Source organism: Coregonus lavaretus, assembly GCF_964263955.1.
Source record: "Coregonus lavaretus genome assembly, chromosome: 27".
In the NCBI taxonomy this organism is placed as follows: domain Eukaryota; kingdom Metazoa; phylum Chordata; class Actinopteri; order Salmoniformes; family Salmonidae; genus Coregonus; species Coregonus lavaretus.
In genome coordinates this window covers 22223134-22242974 of record NC_140014.1, presented here as the reverse complement: position 1 = coordinate 22242974, position 19841 = coordinate 22223134, and the positions used below count along the sequence as shown (strand labels likewise).

Below are 19841 nucleotides of genomic sequence, written 5' to 3'. Positions count from 1 at the left end.
TAGTAACATCTGACAAAAATATCTAAAAACACTGAAGCAGCAAACTTTGTGAAGACCAATACTTGTGTCATTCTCAAAACTTTTGACCACGACTGTAGTACAACAAACTTACCAACTGGCGCCGCACTTGTAGCCTTCACGCTGTTCCTATAGTAACCAACCTGGGGAGGGTGTCCTATTTTTTAGGCTCCACTGATGAACATTATTATAAAAGGAAATAACGTTTGGCCACAGAACAATGAGTGTAGTTATAAAAATCTTTGGTTTTCTTTCTCAAGAGGCAAGATATTTCAGTGGACTTTAGTTTATTTCCCTTTTAAGAATAGTTCATGCTTTAAATACAAATTGTGAAGATCAACTGTACATTTATGTACAATAAACAATATTCTCTATTATCACATAAATTACAATTCCCATTACAAACAGTTAAATATTTTTGTATTGAACCATTGTCCAAAACAACTCAGGTGTGCAGAGCAAATTTAAAGGCTGCATTATCACATCAACTATCTCCAAAATAAGCACATAGGCCTACAAACTAGACCAATATTGCAAACATGGTCATGATATTTAAGACCAGACAGCACAAGCCGATTTAGGAAAATGAAAAAATGAAGTTTCACACGAACATTTGAAAAATGTAAAATTGAGAAGCAGTCTACTTCGCACATTAAAGAACTTGCTACACAGGCAATTATACCGTACTACTGCAGCCTGCAATTCTCTTATAATGTATTTCAAAAAGTCACTGAACAGCCATAAATCAGGAAAAAGTCTAACACCCCCATTGTACTGGTAACAAGTGACCTTCACATCACTTGTGATTAAAAGTGCAGATGACCTATATATTTTAACCGCAACACATTCCACAATGCTGAGACTCTTTTAGGATGCTCTCTGCAAGAAATGTTACATATAACGTTATAAAGCTCACACATACATATCCACATATGCTAAACTTTACAAAATGTTACGGGACATACACTTCAATAGCTTACGGCATCTCTGGTCGAGATAGTAGTGTTATTTGACACCAGGTAGGATAAGATAATGTTGAATATGACAAACTACAGACATGCTGTAATCACGATTGTTTAAAAAAATGATTCAATGAAATGCTGAGCTTCCTGACACCAGTCCTTATCTCTGTCCCTTTTTAGGATATGGTACATTACTGTTACCGTTATGGAAAGATTCTCAACATTTAAAACTATCCAGTCCTATCCTTAAAGCAAAGGTAGTCAATTATGATCTACAGTAGGGAGGGACATATGACAGTGACCTCTGACTCTACATTAAGTGTTCCTACGAGTCCCTCTATCTAACATAATGGTAGTACAACAGTATATTACCATGAAGGCACTGCAGGGGAAAATGTGCTAGGAAGGTAATACAAGCTGATTCACACTAGTTCAAACTGCAACAAGTCTACGAGATGAATTGTGTAATTTACACCAGCTCTGACTTTTCAGCGCCATTACATTTTGGCTATATACTCCATCCTGTATACAGTGAGGGAAAAAAGTATTTGATCCCCTGCTGATTTTGTACATTTGCCCACTGACAAATAAATGATCAGTCTATCATTTTAATGGTAGGTTTATTTGAACAGTGAGAGACAGAATAACAACAACAAAAATCAAGAAAAACGCATGTCAAAAATGTTATAAATTGATTTGCATTTTAATGAGGGAAATAAGTATTTGACCCCCTCTCAATCAGAAAGATTTCTGGCTCCCAGGTGTCTTTTATACAGGTAACGAGCTGAGATTAGGAGCACACTCTTAAAGGGAGTGCTCCTAATCTCAGCTTGTTACCTGTATAAAAGAAACCTGTCCACAGAAGCAATCAATCAATCAGATTCCAAACTCTCCACCATGGCCATGACCAAAGAGCTCTCCAAGGATGTCAGGGACAAGATTGAAGACCTACACAAGACTGGAATGGAGACCATCGCCAAGCAGCTTGGTGAGAAGGTGACAACAGTTGGTGTGATTATTCGCAAATGGAAGAAACACAAAATAACTGTCAATCTCCCTCGGCCTGGGGCTCCATGCAAGATCTCACCTCGTGGAGTTGCAATGATCATGAGAACGGTGAGGAATCAGCCCAGAACTAGACAGGAGGATCTTGTCAATGATCTCAAGGCAGTTGGGACCATAGTCACCAAGAAAACAATTGGTAACACACTACGCCGTGAAGGACTGAAATCTTGCAGCGCCCGCAAGGTCCCCCTGCTCAAGAAAGCACATATACATGCCCGTCTGAAGTTTGCCAATTAACATCTGAATGATTCAGAGGAGAACTGTGTGAAAGTGTTGTGGTCAGATGAGACCAAAATGGAGCTCTTTGGCATCAACTCAACTCGCCGTGTTTGGAGGAGGAGGAATGCTGCCTTTGACCCCAAGAACACCATCCCCACCGTCAAACATTGAGGTGGAAACATTATGCTTTGGGGGTGTTTTTCTGCTAAGGGGACAGGACAACTTCACCGCATCAAAGGGACGATGGACGGGGCCATGTACTGTCAAATCTTGGGTGAGAACCTCCTTTCCTCAGCCAGGGCATTGAAAATGGATCGTGGATGGGTATTCCAGCATGACAATGACCCAAAACACACGGCCAAGGCAACAAAGGAGTGGCTCAAGAAGAAGCACATTAAGGTCCTGGAGTGGCCTAGCCAGTCTCCAGACCTTAATCCCATAGAAAATCTGTGGAGGGAGCTGAAGGTTCGAGTTGCCAAACGTCAGCCCCGAAACCTTAATGACTTGGAGAAGATCTGCAAGGAGGAGTGGGACAAAATCCCTTCTGAGATGTGTGCAAACCTGGTGGCCAACTACAAGAAACATCTGACCTCTGTGATTGCCAACAAGGGTTTTGCCACCAAGTACTAAGTCATGTTTTGCAGAGGGGTCAAATACTTATTTCCCTCATTAAAATGCAAATCAATTTATAACATTTTTGATATGCGTTTTTCTGGATTTTATTTTTGTTATTCTGTCTCTCACTATTCAAATAAACCTACCATTAAAATTATAGACTGATCATTTCATTGTCAGTGGGCAAACGTACAAAATCAGCAGGGGATCAAATACTTTTTTCCCCTCACTGTATAGCCATGTTATTTTCTACTCCCTATATTACTCTTTATTTTTATTTGTTATTCACTGTGTATTTATTCCTCATGTCACTATTTCTATTTGATTTTTTATCTTATCTTTAACTCTGCATTGTTGGAAAAGTACCCGTAAGTAAGCATTTCACTGTTAGTCTACTACGCCGGTTGTCTACGAAGCAAATTTGATTAGATTTTTTGCATCAGAAAGTTAAATCTGCAGAGCTTCCTTCCAGCTTGTAAGACTCAATGGGCCTTGCAACAGCTGAGAGAGAGTGTCTTCTTCGAAACAAAATATACTGCCCTCGGATTTCGCACAATCATCTGTTCAGTCATTGGACAGCAGTCGGCCATCACTCCTCCCCTTGCCGCCATTTCTGGGATTCCTCCTGGCGTGCGTCTGGGTGAATCTGGTTCCTCATGCCCCCCAGTACGTTGGAGGTGGCCTCGGTGGCCATGATGAGAGGCTTGACCACAGCTGGGGGGAGCTGTCTAAGGACCCCACCCACTGCCCCGGTCATCCCACGCTGCTCGTGCTCCCGCGTGGCCGTGTCATAGATGGTCAGAGCAGTGTCCGTGATTCCCTGTGGGGAAACACACATTGAACATGATTTATAATAGTCCTAATAGGTAACTTCATCCTGTATTCAATCTTGTAGTGTGTTACACTTTAAGCAGCACTACAAGCAGATGAGATGCAAATTGCTAGCATCTTGCAATTTACCTCTTTTACAACACTGTAAGCATTGGCTACTCCTTCTCTTAGATCAACTGGCTGATGAGCAAATCGGTAATGAGAGAAGCGTTTTATTCTCTTCGTTTCCCTCTCATCGGATCCTGGAGATACCATGTCATAGGCAGTCTCTGCTGCTGCCTGAAGAGCACAAATAAAACAAATAGTTTTGCGTTATATTATGGAGCCCGACACACTGGTAACACAGAAGTTCAGATGCAAGACAGTTACAACCTACATTTGAATATTTCTATCTGGACTGGGGTGTTTTTTTTACCTGGATAGTCCGCACCATGCGGTTGGTAAGCTCTAGAGCAGCCATAGCTGTGGAGGTTCCAAAGGAGGCAGTACCCCGCTGCAATCCACGTACAACCCGACCATCCTTCCGGTACTGCTCTATCGGGAGCCACACCAGATCCCTAAATCCCTGGACTGAACATGAACACAGGAGGAACATTTTGTTATTATTTACAAAAAAGGCTGATTAGATCAGGATTTCTGATTTTAGTTTAGTTTATTAATACATCTACACAATAAAATACCCTAAAATACATAAACGCAACATTTAAAAACATTTTACAGTTCAAGAGTCACAGTTCATATACGGAAATCAGTCAATTGAAATGAATTCATTAGGCCCTAATCTACGGATTTCACATGACTGGTAATACAGATATGCATCTGTTGGTCACAGATACTGTACCTTAAAAAAAAAAAAAGGTAGTGGATCAGAAAACCAGTCAGTATCTGGTGTGACCACCATTTGCCTCATGCAGCGCGACATATCTCCTTCACATAGAGTTGATCAGGCTGTTGATTGTGGCCTGTGGAATGTTGTTCCACTCCTCTTCAATGGCTGTGCGAAGTTGTTGGATATTGGTGGGAACTAGAACACGCTGTCGTACACGTCTATCCAGAGCATCCCAAACATGCTCAATGGGTGACATGTCTGGTGAGTATGCAGGCCATGGAAGAACTGGGACATTTTCAGCTTACAGGAATTGTGTACAGATCCTTGCGACATGGGGCAATGCATTATCATAATGAAACATGAGGTGATGGCCGCGGATAAATGGCACGACAAAAATCTATAAAATGCAATTGTGTTCATTGTCCGTAACAAATGCCTGCCCATACCATAACCCCACCGCCCCCATGGGGCACTCTGTTCACAATGTTGACATCAGCAAACCGCTCACCCACACAACGCCATACACGTGGTCTGCGGTTGTGAGGCCGGCTTGACGTACTGCCAAATTCTCTAAAACGACGTTGGAGGTGGCTTAAGGTAAAGATATGAACATTCAATTCTCTGGCAACAGCTCTGGTGGACATTCCTGCAGTCAGCATGCCAAATGCACGCTCCCTCAAACTTGAGTCATCTGTGGCATTGTGTTGTGACAAAACTGCACATTTAAGAGTGGCCCTTTATTGTCCCCAACACAAGGTGCACCTGTGTAATGATCATGCTGTTTAATCAGCTTCTTGATATGACACACCTGTCAGGTGAATGGATTATCTTGGCAAAGGAGAAATGCTCACTAACAGGTATGTAAACAAATTTGTGCACCAAATTTGAGAGAAATAAACTTTTAGTTCGTATGGAACATTTCTGGGATCTTCTATTTCACCTCATGAAACATGGGATCAACACTTTACATGTTGCATATATATTTTTATTCAGTGTAAGTATAACAATAGTATCTTTATGTTGATCCAAAAGCTTACAGACTAATTTCCAGTGTGGCGCAATCGGCCAAAAGCATGATCTTTGTCATTGTATCTTGTGTGGTGCTGAGAGGCTTAGACAGAATCTTCTTACAAAGATCCAGTTAATCATTCAAGGAAGCCCTTCCAAATTAAACCACATGCAACATGCTGTCTGATAAATAGGTAAAGACATTAGTGCCTCAACACCAGTTTATCAACTTATACATGTCCTACTTACCCAACTGTACCAGGGAGTGGATAGGTCCCACTCCACCCAACAGTCCTGGCAGCTGGTTCTTCTTGATGTCATTCAGCCACTCATTTATTGCATAGGAAAAGAGCTTATCCACACCCAACAGTCTGGAAGAAAATCAAGAATGTCCTCATGGTTACTGCATACTGTATTATTCATACTATACATAAATAGCTTGTGTGTCATCATTTAACATAACAAATGACCCAATTAAGTGTTGGTAGGTCCAATCATAACGAATCATACTAATAGGAGGGGACTGTACTGATTAAACCTACCCTTGTCTGTAGCATAATCGCCTTAGTTTCAGCTCTGAGCAATTCAGCTGTGTCAACCCAATCACAATACCAGCAAACGTTCCCTGAAACAGAGGAGCAGCGCAGGAAACATGAGCAAAATGTGCTACTGTGAGGGTAAGAAATGTTCTACTTATATGGAATGTGCTTATCCATTTGAATACGGTCCATCAGAGCTTGTGAACCAACATATTGCACAATATGTTGGCCGAACAACACCATTTGTCAAGCCTGTCAACACTGGAATCACTGAACACAAAACTGAAAGTGTTAGTATGCAGTGTTTGTAAGATATTGCTAAAACATACCTGCTCCATTGAAACATGTTTCCCATGGTAATCCAGACGAATGGGAACTTCAGAGGTAAACCGAAACTCTCTGAGGGAAATCAAACAAATATTTCATAATTTGCTAACAAAATCCATAAACACAATGATGTGTGTAGTAGAACACATGGTAAGTTGAAGATAAGTTTTGGCTTAACCCAAATGACATCAGGTACACTACATAACCAAAAGTATATGGACACCTGCTCGTCTTATTCCAAAATCATGGGCATTAATATGGAGCTGGTCCCCTCTTTGCTGCTATAGCCTCCACTCTTCTGGGAAGGCTTTCCACTAGATGTTGGAACATCGCTGCGGGGACTTGCTTCCATTCAGCCACAAGAGTATTAGTGAGGTCGGTCACTGATGTTGGGCGATTAGGCCTGGTTCACAGTCGGCGTTCCAATTAATTCCAAAGGTGTTTGATGGGGTTGAGGTCAGGGCTCTGTGCAGGCCAGGCAAGTTCTTCCACACCAATCTCGACAAACCATTTCTTTATGGACCTTGCTTTGTGCACGGGGGCATTGTCATGCTGAAACAGGAAAGGGCTTTCTCCAAACTGTTGCCACAAATTTGGAAGCACAGAATAGTCTAGAATGTCATTGTGTTCTGTAGCGTTAAGATTTCCCTTCACTGGAACTAAAGGGCCTAGCCCGAACCATGAAAAACAGCCTCAGACCATTATTCCTCCTCCACCAAACTTTACAGTTTGCACTATGCATTGGGGCAGGTAGCGTTCTCCTGGCATCCGCCAAACCCAGATTTGTCCATCGGACTGCCAGATGGTTAAGCGTGATTCATCACTCCAGAGAATGCGTTTCCACTGCTCCAGAGTCCAATGGCGGCGAGCTTTACACCACTCCAGCCGACGCTTGGTATTGCGCATGGTGATTTTAGGCTCGTGTGTGGCTGCTTGGCCATGGAAACCCATTTCATGAAGCTCCCGACGAACAGTTCTTGCGCTGACGTTGCTTCCAGAGGCTGTTTGGAACTCGGTAGTGAGTGTTGAAACCGAGGACAGACAATTTATACGCACTACAGCACTCGGCGGTCCCGTTCTGTGAGCTTGTGTGGCCTACCACTTCGCGGCTGAGCAGTTGTTGCTCCTAGATGTTTCCACTTCACAATAACAGCACTTACAGTTGACCGAGGCAGCTCTAGCTGGGCAGAAATTTGACTAACTGACTTGTTGTTAAGGTGGCATCCTATGACGGTGGTGCCACGTTGAAAGTCACTGAGCTCTTCAGTAAGGCCATTCTACTGCCAATGTTTGTCTGTGGAGATTGCATGGCTGTGTGCTCGATTTTATACACCTGTCAGCAACGGATGTGGCTGAAATCGCAGAATCCACTCATTTGAAGGGGTGTCCACATACCTTTGTATATATAGTGTACTTGTCCACCTATACACATAGTAAGGACACCTACCTGAAGAAGATGGGCTGGTCATTGAAGGAAAATACAGTAGCAGCCTCAGCTTCCCCAGAGTCGCTGTTACTGGGCAGGGTGAGGCCGTTGAGGCTGAGGCTGGAGCGGCTGTGGGCAGGCACAGAGATGATAGGGGCAGGGTCCTGGCTCCCACTTCCATTCTTAGTGAAGCTGCACGAGACATCTGGGGCAGACGGCTTCTTCATTGAAACACACAGTGCTGCAGACCAACAAATGCATCATTGAGGGTCAACATTTTGCTCAGCGACAAATCATGAAATAAGCTGTGAATAAATGCTATTCAGTAGGCTTTATTGCTCATACAATACTAGCCAAGGATATTTTACCTTCTTGATCAGGTGGAGAGAACATCTCAACTTCAGCAGCAAGGCTAGCAAAGAAGTCTTTCAAGAAAAATAATGCATCCTACATGAAAATAAAAAGCCTGTGTCATTTCAAAGGGATCAATAGTATAACTGAAAACGTGTTAAATGAGAGTATGTGAAAGCCTCCCATTTCCATGGCTTGAAATCTTTTGCAAACCTCAGAAGGATGTATGATTAACTGGATAAAACAAGCAAGTTTTTCTCTGGCTCACCTGATCGATGTTGAGGCGAAGGGGCATGAGTGAGACTCGCAGAGAGCATTCCTGGGGTGCTTGACCGGTCTCTGGACACATGTGCAGAGCCCGAACTGTCAGCTGCAAGAAAACAAAAACATATTCAGCATTAACATGGCTTAACCACTACCATGTCTTTGATGTGACCACAATCACATGGACACTACTCTAGATGCACAGTGTCCCTCACCATGTTGGAGTGGGCCGTGCGGGGCATCTCCTTGCTGGAGTAGAGGTACAAGAACTTGTTCATCTGGGAGGTGGCCAGTCTGTCTCTGATCTCCAGGTCCTGGACAATGAACACCTGCCGGGACACAGGCTGGTCCGCCACCGAACAAGAGGCCACTGAGGCCTGGGGGTACACCTCATGTTGGAACCGCACCTGGGAAAAGAGCAAGAGGTCCTAAACTTTAGCTTCGGACTCCTAGGCAACATGTTGTATTGTTACAGGAGAGGGGCGGTTGTGTCATGTCCTCTTACCTTGCTGAGCTGGATCTCCATCAGGATGTCAGGGTTCCTGCCCCGCCCTCCTCCGGCCCGTCCTCCACCCCTGCCCTGTCTGACTGGGGTCTGGGAGGGGGAGCTGTGTGGGGTACACCTTCAACATCATCAAAACAGAGGACACTTGATCATCTATTGCACCTTTTGACCATTACTCTACATCCGTTTCTTTCTCTATCCATCCTGACATTTGACACAGCCTCAGTTCAATCCCATCTCCCAGTATTGTTGTTGTAATAAAGAACAGTTGAACAGTCCAAAGCGCACACACACACACACTCACCCCCAACTTCTAGCTGGAGAGCAGGTGAATGTCGCACTCCCAAAGTCCTTCCCCCCGTAGAGGTGCCAGATGACAGAGATCTCCCTGATGAGGTAGCGCACCTCGGGGACAGGGAAGTTCAGGGCACCCCTGCTGGAGTCGCTGCTGTCCAGGGGCTGGCCAAAGTGGTCGTCTTTGATCTCAATGGAGTCTGGGATCAACTTATTCACCACAGGCTCCTCGTCCCGATCCTGAGACAAACACACCCATCACACCAATGCAATGGACTGAGACTAAACACGTACAAGTTATTCAACATGCTGAGTAAGTAACTGTATGAGATGCATGCTCTTACGTCTGCTCTGGAGCCCGGGGTCTCTAGAATACAGAAGTCGTCAGTCTCTAGGACCAGGCTAGGAGCAGGGGTGATGAGGGGTGAGTGGAGGGTGGGGTAAGTGGGACTCAGCTCCTGTGGCAGATTTCCGCTCTCGTCTGGGAAAAGGAAGAGGTCAGAGCGAGGCTGGTCGAGGTCTTGATTCTGCTCCTCATGGATTCCTGTAGGGGAGAGTAAGGACAACATCAAATCACTCAGATAACTACTATGCATGTAGTAAATGTCAAGTCGTTTTAGTTATATGTAGTCTCACCGTTGTGTTGCAAGGCCAGGCCGTGCTGGCTGTCTGTCTCCTCCATGGCCTCACTCATCAGGTCCTGCAGCATCTGCTGCTCAGCCTCGGGGAGCGGAGGAGCCTGGGAAGGGGGCCGGCTTGGAGCCTCCGACTGGCCAAACATACAAGGACAAGACCATAGCCTCACTACAATATTTACACCAGTATAAATTCAACACCGTCCAGACTGGTCTACTCTCTCAAGGCAAGAGTTTGATATACTGTAATTGTAATGGCTATGTTGTGTCATAAATGTGCCTCACAACTTACAGATACAACAAATTCTCCACTGCCCAGTCACTGCTCCTCACTCTCAATGCAACAGTTTGATATTTTTATTTTATTTAACCTTTATTTAACCAGGTAAGACCCATTTAGGTTAAAAACCTATTTTGCGAGGGCAACCTGGCAAGAAGGCAAAACAAGGAAATAGCAGCGTGTACATAGAATATTACAGAAAAATATAGCGTAATGGCTATGATAAATCATACAGAAACCTGAGGAGTATAAATGCTGACCTTGGCTCTATTCTTGGAACAGGTGCTTTTGGCCTCCGGCCCAGGGGGGGGCACTAAGTCTCCATAGCTGGCCACATACTGGATGAGGTTCATCAGAGCAGCACAGGAGTCTGAACACGTTCTGATGTGGATGACATCACTGGAGCAGCGCAGCTCAAATCTGGGCTCAGTCTGTGAAAAGACACAGTGAGAAGACTTGTTGTTGGAAAGATGTTTCTCATAGATCAACAGAGGTTGTCAGCTCTTACCAATTCTCCGTCCACTCCAGGTTTGACAGCAGTGATCCTCAGCTCTAATGTTCCCATGTCTACCACCTGCACATAGTCTGGGAGATAAAGCACATGGGTTACTGGCCAATCAAATCTGTTTAAACAGACTGCATGTTAAAGCATCTTTGAATAACATATACATTTTACCAGAGTTTGTCTCACCTCGCATTAGATTTACAGAGACGGCATTGCTCTTGTCAGAGAGGAACAAAGCTGCTTCATCCAAAATGATCCTAGAACCATCACAAAATACATACTGAAATACAGAAACGTCCAATGACATGTCATTTCTGATTTTCTGTCAATGACATTTCCAGTGCTGCAACTGTACCTGAGTGTGGAGGATGAGTGGTCTAAGGAGACACTGCTGGAGATGCTGAATGTCTCCACTACCAACAGAGACCTGAGTGGCAGGTACAGGGGTCTGCAGAGAGGATATACACCATGTTAAAATACCAACGCTGATCATTCAGATACACAGCTGAGTTAGGTTATAAACATGACGCATCTACACTGTAATCTAGTCCAGTGTTACCCAACTCCAGTCCTCCAGTACCCCCAACAGTACACGTTTTTATTGTAGCCCTGGACAAGCACACCTGATTCAACTTCCCAACTAATCATCAAGCCCTAAATGAGTTGAATGAGGTATGTTTGGCCGGGGCAACAACAAAAATGTGTGCTTTGGGGATACTCGAGGAAGGGAGTTGGGAAACACTGGTCTAGTCAACAGCACCTGTAGTCCAGTGAGCAGCTCCACAGGTGGAGATGAATGGTGGTGACTGAGGCAGGGGGGGTGTAACCCAACACAGGCTCATCAGACACATTCAGGAAGTCCACAATCTGTTACACACAACAAAGAAACACTGATCAGACAGGAGTATGGTTAATCGGATCCAAGGGATGCTTCAAACGGTACACAAACACCTTGGATGGACAGGTGGAGTTTACCTGGTCATACCAGCCCAGTTTGGGGGGAACCACTCGGTGCTGGAGTGTGGTCCCTCTCACTCCTACTGCAACCAGGAACTCCTGCAGAGGAAACACATACTAACAGTGAGCACATATCTCCCTGTCTGTCCAAAATTACATGGCTTTTCTTTCTCAAGCAACAGACTAGTGTTTGAAATCCTGGCACAAGTCCATGCACACCACTAATAGAAACGTAAATGGGTTGTACCTACCTTGACATTGCGCTCCATGTTTTGGGAGGAGATCTTGACGGCGACAGACAGCATGCTGTGGGCCTCCAGGCCGATGCCCTCCGAAGGGGACGCCCTATCAGTCTCAGAGGGGTAGATGGCCGGCTCCAGCCAATGAGGACGCGTCCTGCAGGGCAGCTTGATGTCGGACACTGGGGTGTCTCCCTCCACCAGACCTAGGTAGAGATATAAACCCATACAATGTAACAGACACAGTGGCATCACCATGAACAATGGCATATTTACTCATTTGGAGAGGGGGATCTATGAAGCTCCACCTCAAATTTGTGACCAGGCTTAATGTCTCCAGTCTTACCTTGGTGATAGAGACAGATGTTACTGGTGTGGAAGCAGATGTAGTGCTGGTCTTTGTAGCCTTCGTACTGTGTAACACTGAACAGGACCCCATTCTTCACCTCCAACCAGAACTCTCCATGTCGGTTATTCAAAATAGTCTTATCCTCCTGCTGGAAAGAAAAACAAATTTGGGGGACCAGTCAGCCAAAGTCTCAGCAAATACCCAGCTGTTTAAATGCAATGTAATTGAGAAATGACAGATAATTGTGACTGTAACTCAGGGTTACCTTAGCGCTGGTCTGCAGGGCCACCAGGCCGTGGTTGACAGTGAGAATGACAGAGAACAGGCTCTGGGAGGTCTTGCTCTGGGCCTTGGGCTTCTTCTTCCTGCGAGATCTGAAGCACTGCTCAGAGGCAGGGGAGTAGTAGTACATGGTCTCCTCCTCCGAGCCACTGTCCTCCTCTACAAGCACAGGACACCACAGCCATAGGAGTAGGCAAGTTCATTTGATATGACGGAATAAAAAAATTTCCATTACATTTCAGTACTTTTTTACCTGGTAAATTCGTACATCTCATATTAATGCACACGAACAGAGTGCACTACAGACTTACAGCAGCGTATGAAAACCATGAATGAGGTTGAGATGTAGCAGATGTTGGTTGAACTATGTAACTACGTGGGGAGAGGTCTCACCCTCAGTGCCAGTGGAGCGGAACGTGCTGAAGCTGTCCTTGGTGTAGTGTGCAGCGTTGATCAGCTGGCTTGCTACAGAGAGCCCTACTCCATACGGCATGTTCTCCACTGTCTCCACCGGCGAGGGAGCGTTGGGCTCCCATAACAGCAGGTCATTGTTTATCCTGCAAGAAGAGACATAGTAAAATTGATTAGAGACATAGTAAAATGATCATAATAATAATTAATAGTAAATAGTCAAAGGAATAGTTGTGGTAGAAGCTGTAGTAGTTATAGTGATTGATTGTGATACTATAGTTTTCACATTCCTAGAACATTTGATTAGTTTCCCCAGTTTTTTGTGCACAGTACCTGTTATGCAGTTTCTCATAAAAGGCCTTGTTGGGTAATGATAATTGCACATTTGGCAAGCACAACTCTAGGATAAAGCGGGAATTGCTCATGGTTTTCTCCTGGAACTCGGTCATTTCAGCCACATCACCAGGAATGACCATCTAAAGGAGAGGGGAAGAAATGTCAATCATTCAAGTTGCCTTAATTTCCAGTCCTAACTAAACGTTTATCAATCAGTCCTAGTTATGTTCAAATTAGTATTTCAATAATGATGTGTTCCTACCTCCTCATTCTCATACATGACCCGGCGTGAGGAGAAGGGGGAGGGTTCAGGCTTCCCAAAATCACAGACATCCTTCAGTGAGTGGGAACCTCCCCCCTCCTCCTCTTCCTCCTCTGGGGAGTGGCCTTCAGCCCCCTCGTCCTCCTCAGCAGTCACACGCTCCAGGATGGAGTGGACAGCGGTGGGGTTGACTTTCAGCACCACTCTGGAGGGGCAGGGGAGGGTTAGTAACATCTAAGGGACAAGGTATAGGTATGACATGAAGCAGTACAGTACTACATGGACAGGTGTACAGTACCTGGGCCAGTCAAACTTCCCACTGTCAGAGGTAGTCATGTCTCCATCCATGGTGTGGGAGACCCTGAGGAACCTGGCTGCAGGCCGGTCCTCTTCCTGGAACTTTCCTGTGCGAATGGATGAAAAATGAATACATAAATGATATGTATCAAAAGTGGTTCTGGTTTTGAGGCTACGCTGTCCGTTAGCAGCTGGGTGACATACATACCAACTAACTCCCTGAAGGTGAGCTCCATCTTGGTCTGCTCTGGGGAGCTTCCGCCAGTGAACTCTGTCTTGACCTCCAGGTCCTCCAGCTCCAGGTACAGAACCTCCTTCTGCAGGGACTTCTTAAACCAGGGGCCCCTCTCCTGGTCCGAGCGCAGGTCTGGGATGGGGAAGCGCACCACCAGGCTCAACACAGGAGCGTTGACTCTTATCGACACGTGGGTGTTGGCTGGAGTACGGCTGTCATCAAGGAAGACCTCTGTAAAGGCCTTGTGCTATGGGGTGGACGCAAACATTTGAGGTGATTTACTTTTTCATAGTTATTGCAATAATAGGCAGCTTCCTTAAACACATGGTAAATTGTTGTACAAAATTGTACACATGGTAAAATCGCTGCTATGACTGTAAAGATGGTATTAATACGGTCCTCACCAAGCTGATGTGTTTATTATAGGATGTGTACATGTGAGAGGCCATCATCTCCGTGGTGACCAGTTTCTGTGGCTGTAGCAGAGAGTTGAGGCGGTCCACGATGCTGATGTCCAGTTCAGAGCGGACTGCCCCCAGCTCCACCTGGAAGTCAGCCTTCCTGGGCATGGTGCTCAGACGCACCTGTCCACCCTGGAGGAAAGCATGTAAGGGGGTACTGTATCAGGCACTGTACAGGATTTGCTACGTACTGTACATTGTGGGCCAAATCCTAACGTGAGATCTACACAAATCTCCCTTTGACATTAATGCATAATTGATGCAGAATTAAGTCTGAGTTACTTGAGGCTATCGCAAGTTGGGTAGCAGAACTGGGAAACGAATTACGGTGCATTCACTGCACCTTTTAATCTCACTAAAATTGCTCTTACCTGCGGCCCTCTGCGTTCAGACAGTTTGTAGAGCAGGTGGAGGCAGGTGGCAGATGGTGCCTCAGTGGTGACAGGGGTATCAAATGTCAGGAGCTGAGGTGGGACAGACAGAGAGAACATCAACCTCTCTACAAGCACATGCCATGTATGCCTAGATCCAAAAATAGATTTGAACATCTGTCATGCTGTTATGATATCTGTTATGCCCATGTGTTGTAATCTGATTACTGGGACTCTGTGGATGTTGTTGGTGGGGAGGCCTTTACCTCTGTGTACTGGACCCCTCTCAGGGACACACCGCTTTGGGCCTCAGAGGGGAAGAGACACTCCAGCAGCTCCATTTGGCCCAGGGACACGTCTGTGCTGAAGCTGTGCAGGCTAGAGCCCTGACAATGTTCATATGTCACCTTCATCCCCTGAGCCACAAACCTGGAGAGATAGAGGACACATATGACATGGGATTGAGTCAGTCAGGTTACAAATGTGGCAGGGGAGTGAAAAATATTAGCAGACAATGTCAATAAGATCACCTGAGGTGGTCATGGGGGCAGGCATCGTCAAACACTGTGCGTAACTGGATGAACCCTGCTGGGGGGAGCTGGTCGGAGCAGGCAACCCTGAAGAAGTCAGCAGCCATGGGGGCCAGGGGGCTGGGGGCAGCGTCTGGCGGGGGCAGGGGGTCGATGTGGAGAACACACACAGCCAGGCTCCCCAGAGTAAGCCTGAAGACCAGCTCCGGCCTGGACTCATCACCATGGGCTTTGCTTGGGTGGGCTGAGAAACACAGGACAAAATTAGTGAATTACTGACTTGTAAACACTCTGCTCAGTTTATTCTAAACGGTAGTGACTTTGTATCCTGGTTCTTACAGGTCTGTCTCAGCAGCTTGTGTTGGAGTGGTGAGTCCCGCATCAGGAAAGGGCTTTCCTGGGTCTGCTTCTCCCTCTGTCTGGGCACATCCAGGTAATCGTCCCAAAGGTTCTTAGAGGACAAAGGAACAAAAATGACACTATGTTACAATAACCATGTCATTAGGTCAGGTTAAGATGCTTTTACTAAGTCTAGTGAGACGTACCGTGGCATTGCCAGAGGGTGACTCTCCTGGGGAGGGGGAGTAGTTACTGTTGAGTGACAGGTCCAGGTCCACAGTGGGCGGTTCCCCCAGTGGGGGGAGGGACGACAGGCTGTGAGACATGTCCATGTCAGCCATGGAGAAGAACACATCCTCTGCTCCAACAACAAAGAAACTAGATCAAACAATTGTTCATGATATTCAGATAGAAGCCTACAATAACTAACAAAAAGCTCAATACAAGTCATCAGGTTATTAAACATAGTGGGTGGAGGTAACAATTCATCTGAACCTCGGCTGGACACAGTTCTGGTGGTCTGGCTCTCGAAAAGGTCAGGATCTTCTCCGGCCATCATTGAGTCCTTCTTCAGGCAGCGGTTTAGCTCCATGTGGAGCCGATGCTCATCCTCCTGCTGCATGGGCCGGTTCCTCTTGTCCTTCCCCCACTCCGGCCCACCTTCAGACACAAAAGCAGAGGCTTATAGTATTTCACTCACCAACCTCTGAGGCAGCTCCTTTTAAGATATCATCATTAAATGCAATCATTAAACCTACCTGAGCCTGAAAAAACTCCAAACATGTCCAGGAGTAGGTGAACTTGCCTTGGAGATAGCAGCATGATCATTGTACTAATCTGTCCATCAACATCCAACTGAAAAACAAAAATACCCTTTCAAAGACCAAGACAATAGACATTCTGTGCATTTCAGTGTGTCCAAGTTTCACAGCTGCTGTGCCATTTCAATCATGTGATAATGCTGTACCAACCTTTGCTCCAGGCATGGTTTGGTTTTGTTTCAGGACAAGCGACAGATCGATTCTGCCACTAAGGTGACCAATCTGCATGGGTTCAAAGGGCGTTGCAGAGGAAACAGGCTCTGTGAACTGGGGGTGTGGCTCACAGATTATTCTGGGGTTCCAGCTGGGGGATAGCTTGGCCTCTGTCTCCTGAGGGGGTGCAGAAAAGGGAAGAGTGAGTGAGTATCAGTTATCTGTGCTTAAAACTACACAGGAGATTATTTGGATGTAGACTCACTGCTGGGATGGGTGAGGACTTGAAGCCAGCTCTGGCTGCCTCTGAGAACTCGTCCCAGAAGACGGTGACTCCCTCCAGTTGCAGGTTTTTATGTGCAAACGTGGTGGGCTGGTGCACATTCACACTGGAGCTCTCCTCACCCGTCTCATCACAGTAAACAATCCTGAAAAACACAAAACAGATAAGGATTTAAGAGCTCATGTAAAGAGTGTAAAGCTCTGTAAATTGCTCAATCAAATCAGGAATACCTAAGTAAAAGTTATTGGACACTACTTGAATGTGCAAGTAGTTGTTATAACCTAACTTACTTGTTGATTCGCATCTCAAGAGCGATTCCTGTTTTGGAATTTTCTGGAACATGTTCTATTCTGAGAACCGTGTCCAAAAAAGTCACCTTGACTCTTCTCAGAACTACAGAAATGAAAGTAAAAATCATAAATCAACCCTACTGATCCTCAGGAAGAAGGCCCAATCAAGTGTTGACTTATTGTATGGTAATTATGTACTGCACCTGTCTCTATGGTCTCTGCAAACTTCTCCAATCCCTCTAGTGGCTGAAAGCTCTCCCCCAAGTCATCCGTTAGTCTCTGGCTCAGACACTCTTTGGCAAGCTGCATGCTGCTCGTCATGAAGCTGGACCAGTACATGGGTTCCATACCTGATGCTAGGGGCACACAGGGAGAAACAGTCATGGTCAACATGATTTATTCAATCTGTAATCGATGTGGAATCATTAGCTAGTTAGCTATGTGTGCACTAGTAGCAGGCAGCCATAGTGCAATGATGCTGAAGAGACAAACAGAGATGGAGGTGTCCTCTTACCCATGCGTGGCCTGGGTCTGAACACCATCTCCAGTCCCTTGACCTCGAGGGCACAGTTCTCCTGCAGCAGGGAAGCCCATGGTACGGTCAGAGAGATGGTCTGGATGAAGCCCTCTATTACCTCAAAGGGGGCATCCACTGACTCCAAGATCTCATTCAAAGACTGAGGGGGAAGAAATAGCACTCAGGCAAAGGTACACTTTCAGCATTTATGTCAATACAAATCCAATTATGCCATTGCTATTATTTGTTTACACAACAAAGGTTGAACTTACCCACTTGTCCAAAGGCACGTGTGCCAGTGATCCAGTGCCTTGATAGAGGTCTAAGCTAAGCTGATCTAAACTCAGCTTCTCTTGTAGGAAATTGCCCAAATACCGATGCAAAAGGTATCTGCATGCCCGCTTCTTTATAGACTCAGAAAATGGCCAAGGCATGTTGGTCTGATAATTGTGGTGGTTGTTGAATTCAGTATTCAACAAATATGTTGTATGGAGAAAAAGGATGTTGGAGAACTAAATATTTATCTTCAAATAATTTAGCATTGGTAGTATCGGTCTTGTCATCCTGCAACTTAAAATCAGGAAAATGTCATCTTAAACATCCTTTACATACAGGGAGAATTATATGGTTTCTATGGAGATATGTGGCAATAATTCCAACTTCAGTTTGCTGTACCTGTCAATGAAAAGGAACATAAGATTGAAACTGAACTTCATATTTGAACACCACACGTTAAGACATCAGCACCAGTACTAGCAATATTGTTGTCACTCCTAGGAAGAGGTAGACCGTATTATTGTTGGTAGCTGCATGTTAGTTACACCACCCTGACTTCCAAGCGTCGGGCTCATATCTATAAAGAATGGGTGGCAATATCAGCTAACTAGCATCACGTCATTGTTTGCTCAAACTGGGTGTCTGCACGCTTAATAATCCTGTCCATACCGTTAACTGAAAGGATCCGGCGAAATCTGATAGCTTTTAATGGTTTGACAATACTCCTAGCCCAACAAGGATAATTTAGTTGGATAGCAAGTATGTATCTAGTATGACAAACTTACCAGGGTATGTCGATTGCTATCAAATTAAATCCCCACATAATCGACTTCTTTCTCGTCTGGGGTTGTTAGTTAGCTAACGTTAGCACGACCAAGCTAGCATCAACATCTTGGACTCGAACTAGAGTTTGTCTGCCACGCTCTTTTGAATATAGCTCAACTGACATGGCAAGACAGTATGTTACGTGTCATATAATGAGTTCTATATAGCAATTTGATCACATAATATCTTACATTTCTCACCTTCTGCATGAATTGTTTACAAACACTTTCATGACTCTGCACCATTGAGGGAGTTCGATAAAGTGGACCCGGCAAAAGCGGTGAGGGAGGAGGGCCTTTCTCAAATCGAACAGAAATCTGCGCCGCTCAGCCATGTTGTCAATAAGGCAGCATGATGCATCGTTCAGAAACACACATTTATTTTCCATAAAATATATGTTCTAATTTTCAAACTAGATAAATCCTTTTGATCAAAATCAATCACTTTTGTATTTGAAAACACAGAACCCTAGAATTACTCCACGTGCTTAACCTACGTCACTTTTGTTTTGAGCGTTCTTCGCCGTCGGCCAGAACGGGGCACCTGGCTCACGCAATCAAGGCTAACCCGCTTCACCCGGGCATGTACTGGACATTAATATAACTCCCTCTTGACGCTTTCCACGTTTCGCTGTACGTAAGAAGACAGGAGAACGTACACATCCGAACTCCACCCCCTTCTGCGAAAATCTACTAAAAGGGTTTACTGCGCATAGGCTCCCAGCAAAGCTTTTTCCTCCACAAGCCATTCCACTTCAACTTTTTCTTATGATTTCTGATCTGAATATTAGCATGTATTGCTACAGTGTGGGCAGTATCAGAGGGAAAGAGAGATGATGAGATTTAGTATGAGGGAGAAGGGGATACAGGAAATTAGTTTAAAGAGTATATTGAGTAGAACGTCATTAGATATAGTCTCAAATATGTTGTTATCT

General features: G+C 45.1%; 1 protein-coding gene across 1 annotated transcript; it reads right to left on the bottom strand.

The window, feature by feature from the left end:
• Positions 1 to 277: 277 nt before the first annotated feature.
• LOC311103175 (autophagy-related protein 2 homolog B-like) lies at positions 278 to 19170 on the bottom strand. Its single transcript, XM_084144724.1, has 43 exons — positions 19108 to 19170; positions 18079 to 18481; positions 17804 to 17966; positions 17493 to 17645; positions 17290 to 17392; positions 16982 to 17144; positions 16714 to 16893; positions 16501 to 16597; positions 16238 to 16402; positions 15949 to 16100; positions 15743 to 15854; positions 15404 to 15647; positions 15140 to 15302; positions 14874 to 14966; positions 14446 to 14634; positions 14015 to 14288; positions 13808 to 13913; positions 13510 to 13714; positions 13245 to 13387; positions 12894 to 13057; positions 12484 to 12659; positions 12216 to 12366; positions 11882 to 12075; positions 11649 to 11729; positions 11434 to 11540; positions 11029 to 11121; positions 10860 to 10930; positions 10677 to 10753; positions 10429 to 10599; positions 9890 to 10022; positions 9598 to 9797; positions 9264 to 9493; positions 8960 to 9077; positions 8670 to 8861; positions 8459 to 8560; positions 8208 to 8286; positions 7861 to 8080; positions 6416 to 6485; positions 6090 to 6172; positions 5797 to 5918; positions 4126 to 4280; positions 3840 to 3989; positions 278 to 3699 (listed from the first exon to the last, which is right to left on the bottom strand). Exons 2-43 carry the CDS (start codon positions 18238 to 18240, stop codon positions 3469 to 3471), a joined length of 6237 nt encoding a protein of 2078 aa, XP_084000850.1. The 5' UTR covers positions 18241 to 18481; positions 19108 to 19170; the 3' UTR covers positions 278 to 3468.
• Between the last annotated feature and the right edge of the window lie 671 nt (positions 19171 to 19841).

Coding starts and splice junctions, on each gene's coding strand:
- LOC311103175 (XM_084144724.1), bottom strand. CDS start 18,240: ATGCCTTGGCCATTTTCTGAGTCTATAAAGAAGCGGGCATGCAGATAC. Junction 17,967..18,078: donor ACGTGCCTTTGGACAAGTGG/GTAAGTTCAACC, acceptor CTTCCCCCTCAG/TCTTTGAATGAGATCTTGGA. Junction 12,660..12,893: donor CCGCTCCACTGGCACTGAGG/GTGAGACCTCTC, acceptor CTGTGCTTGTAG/AGGAGGACAGTGGCTCGGAG.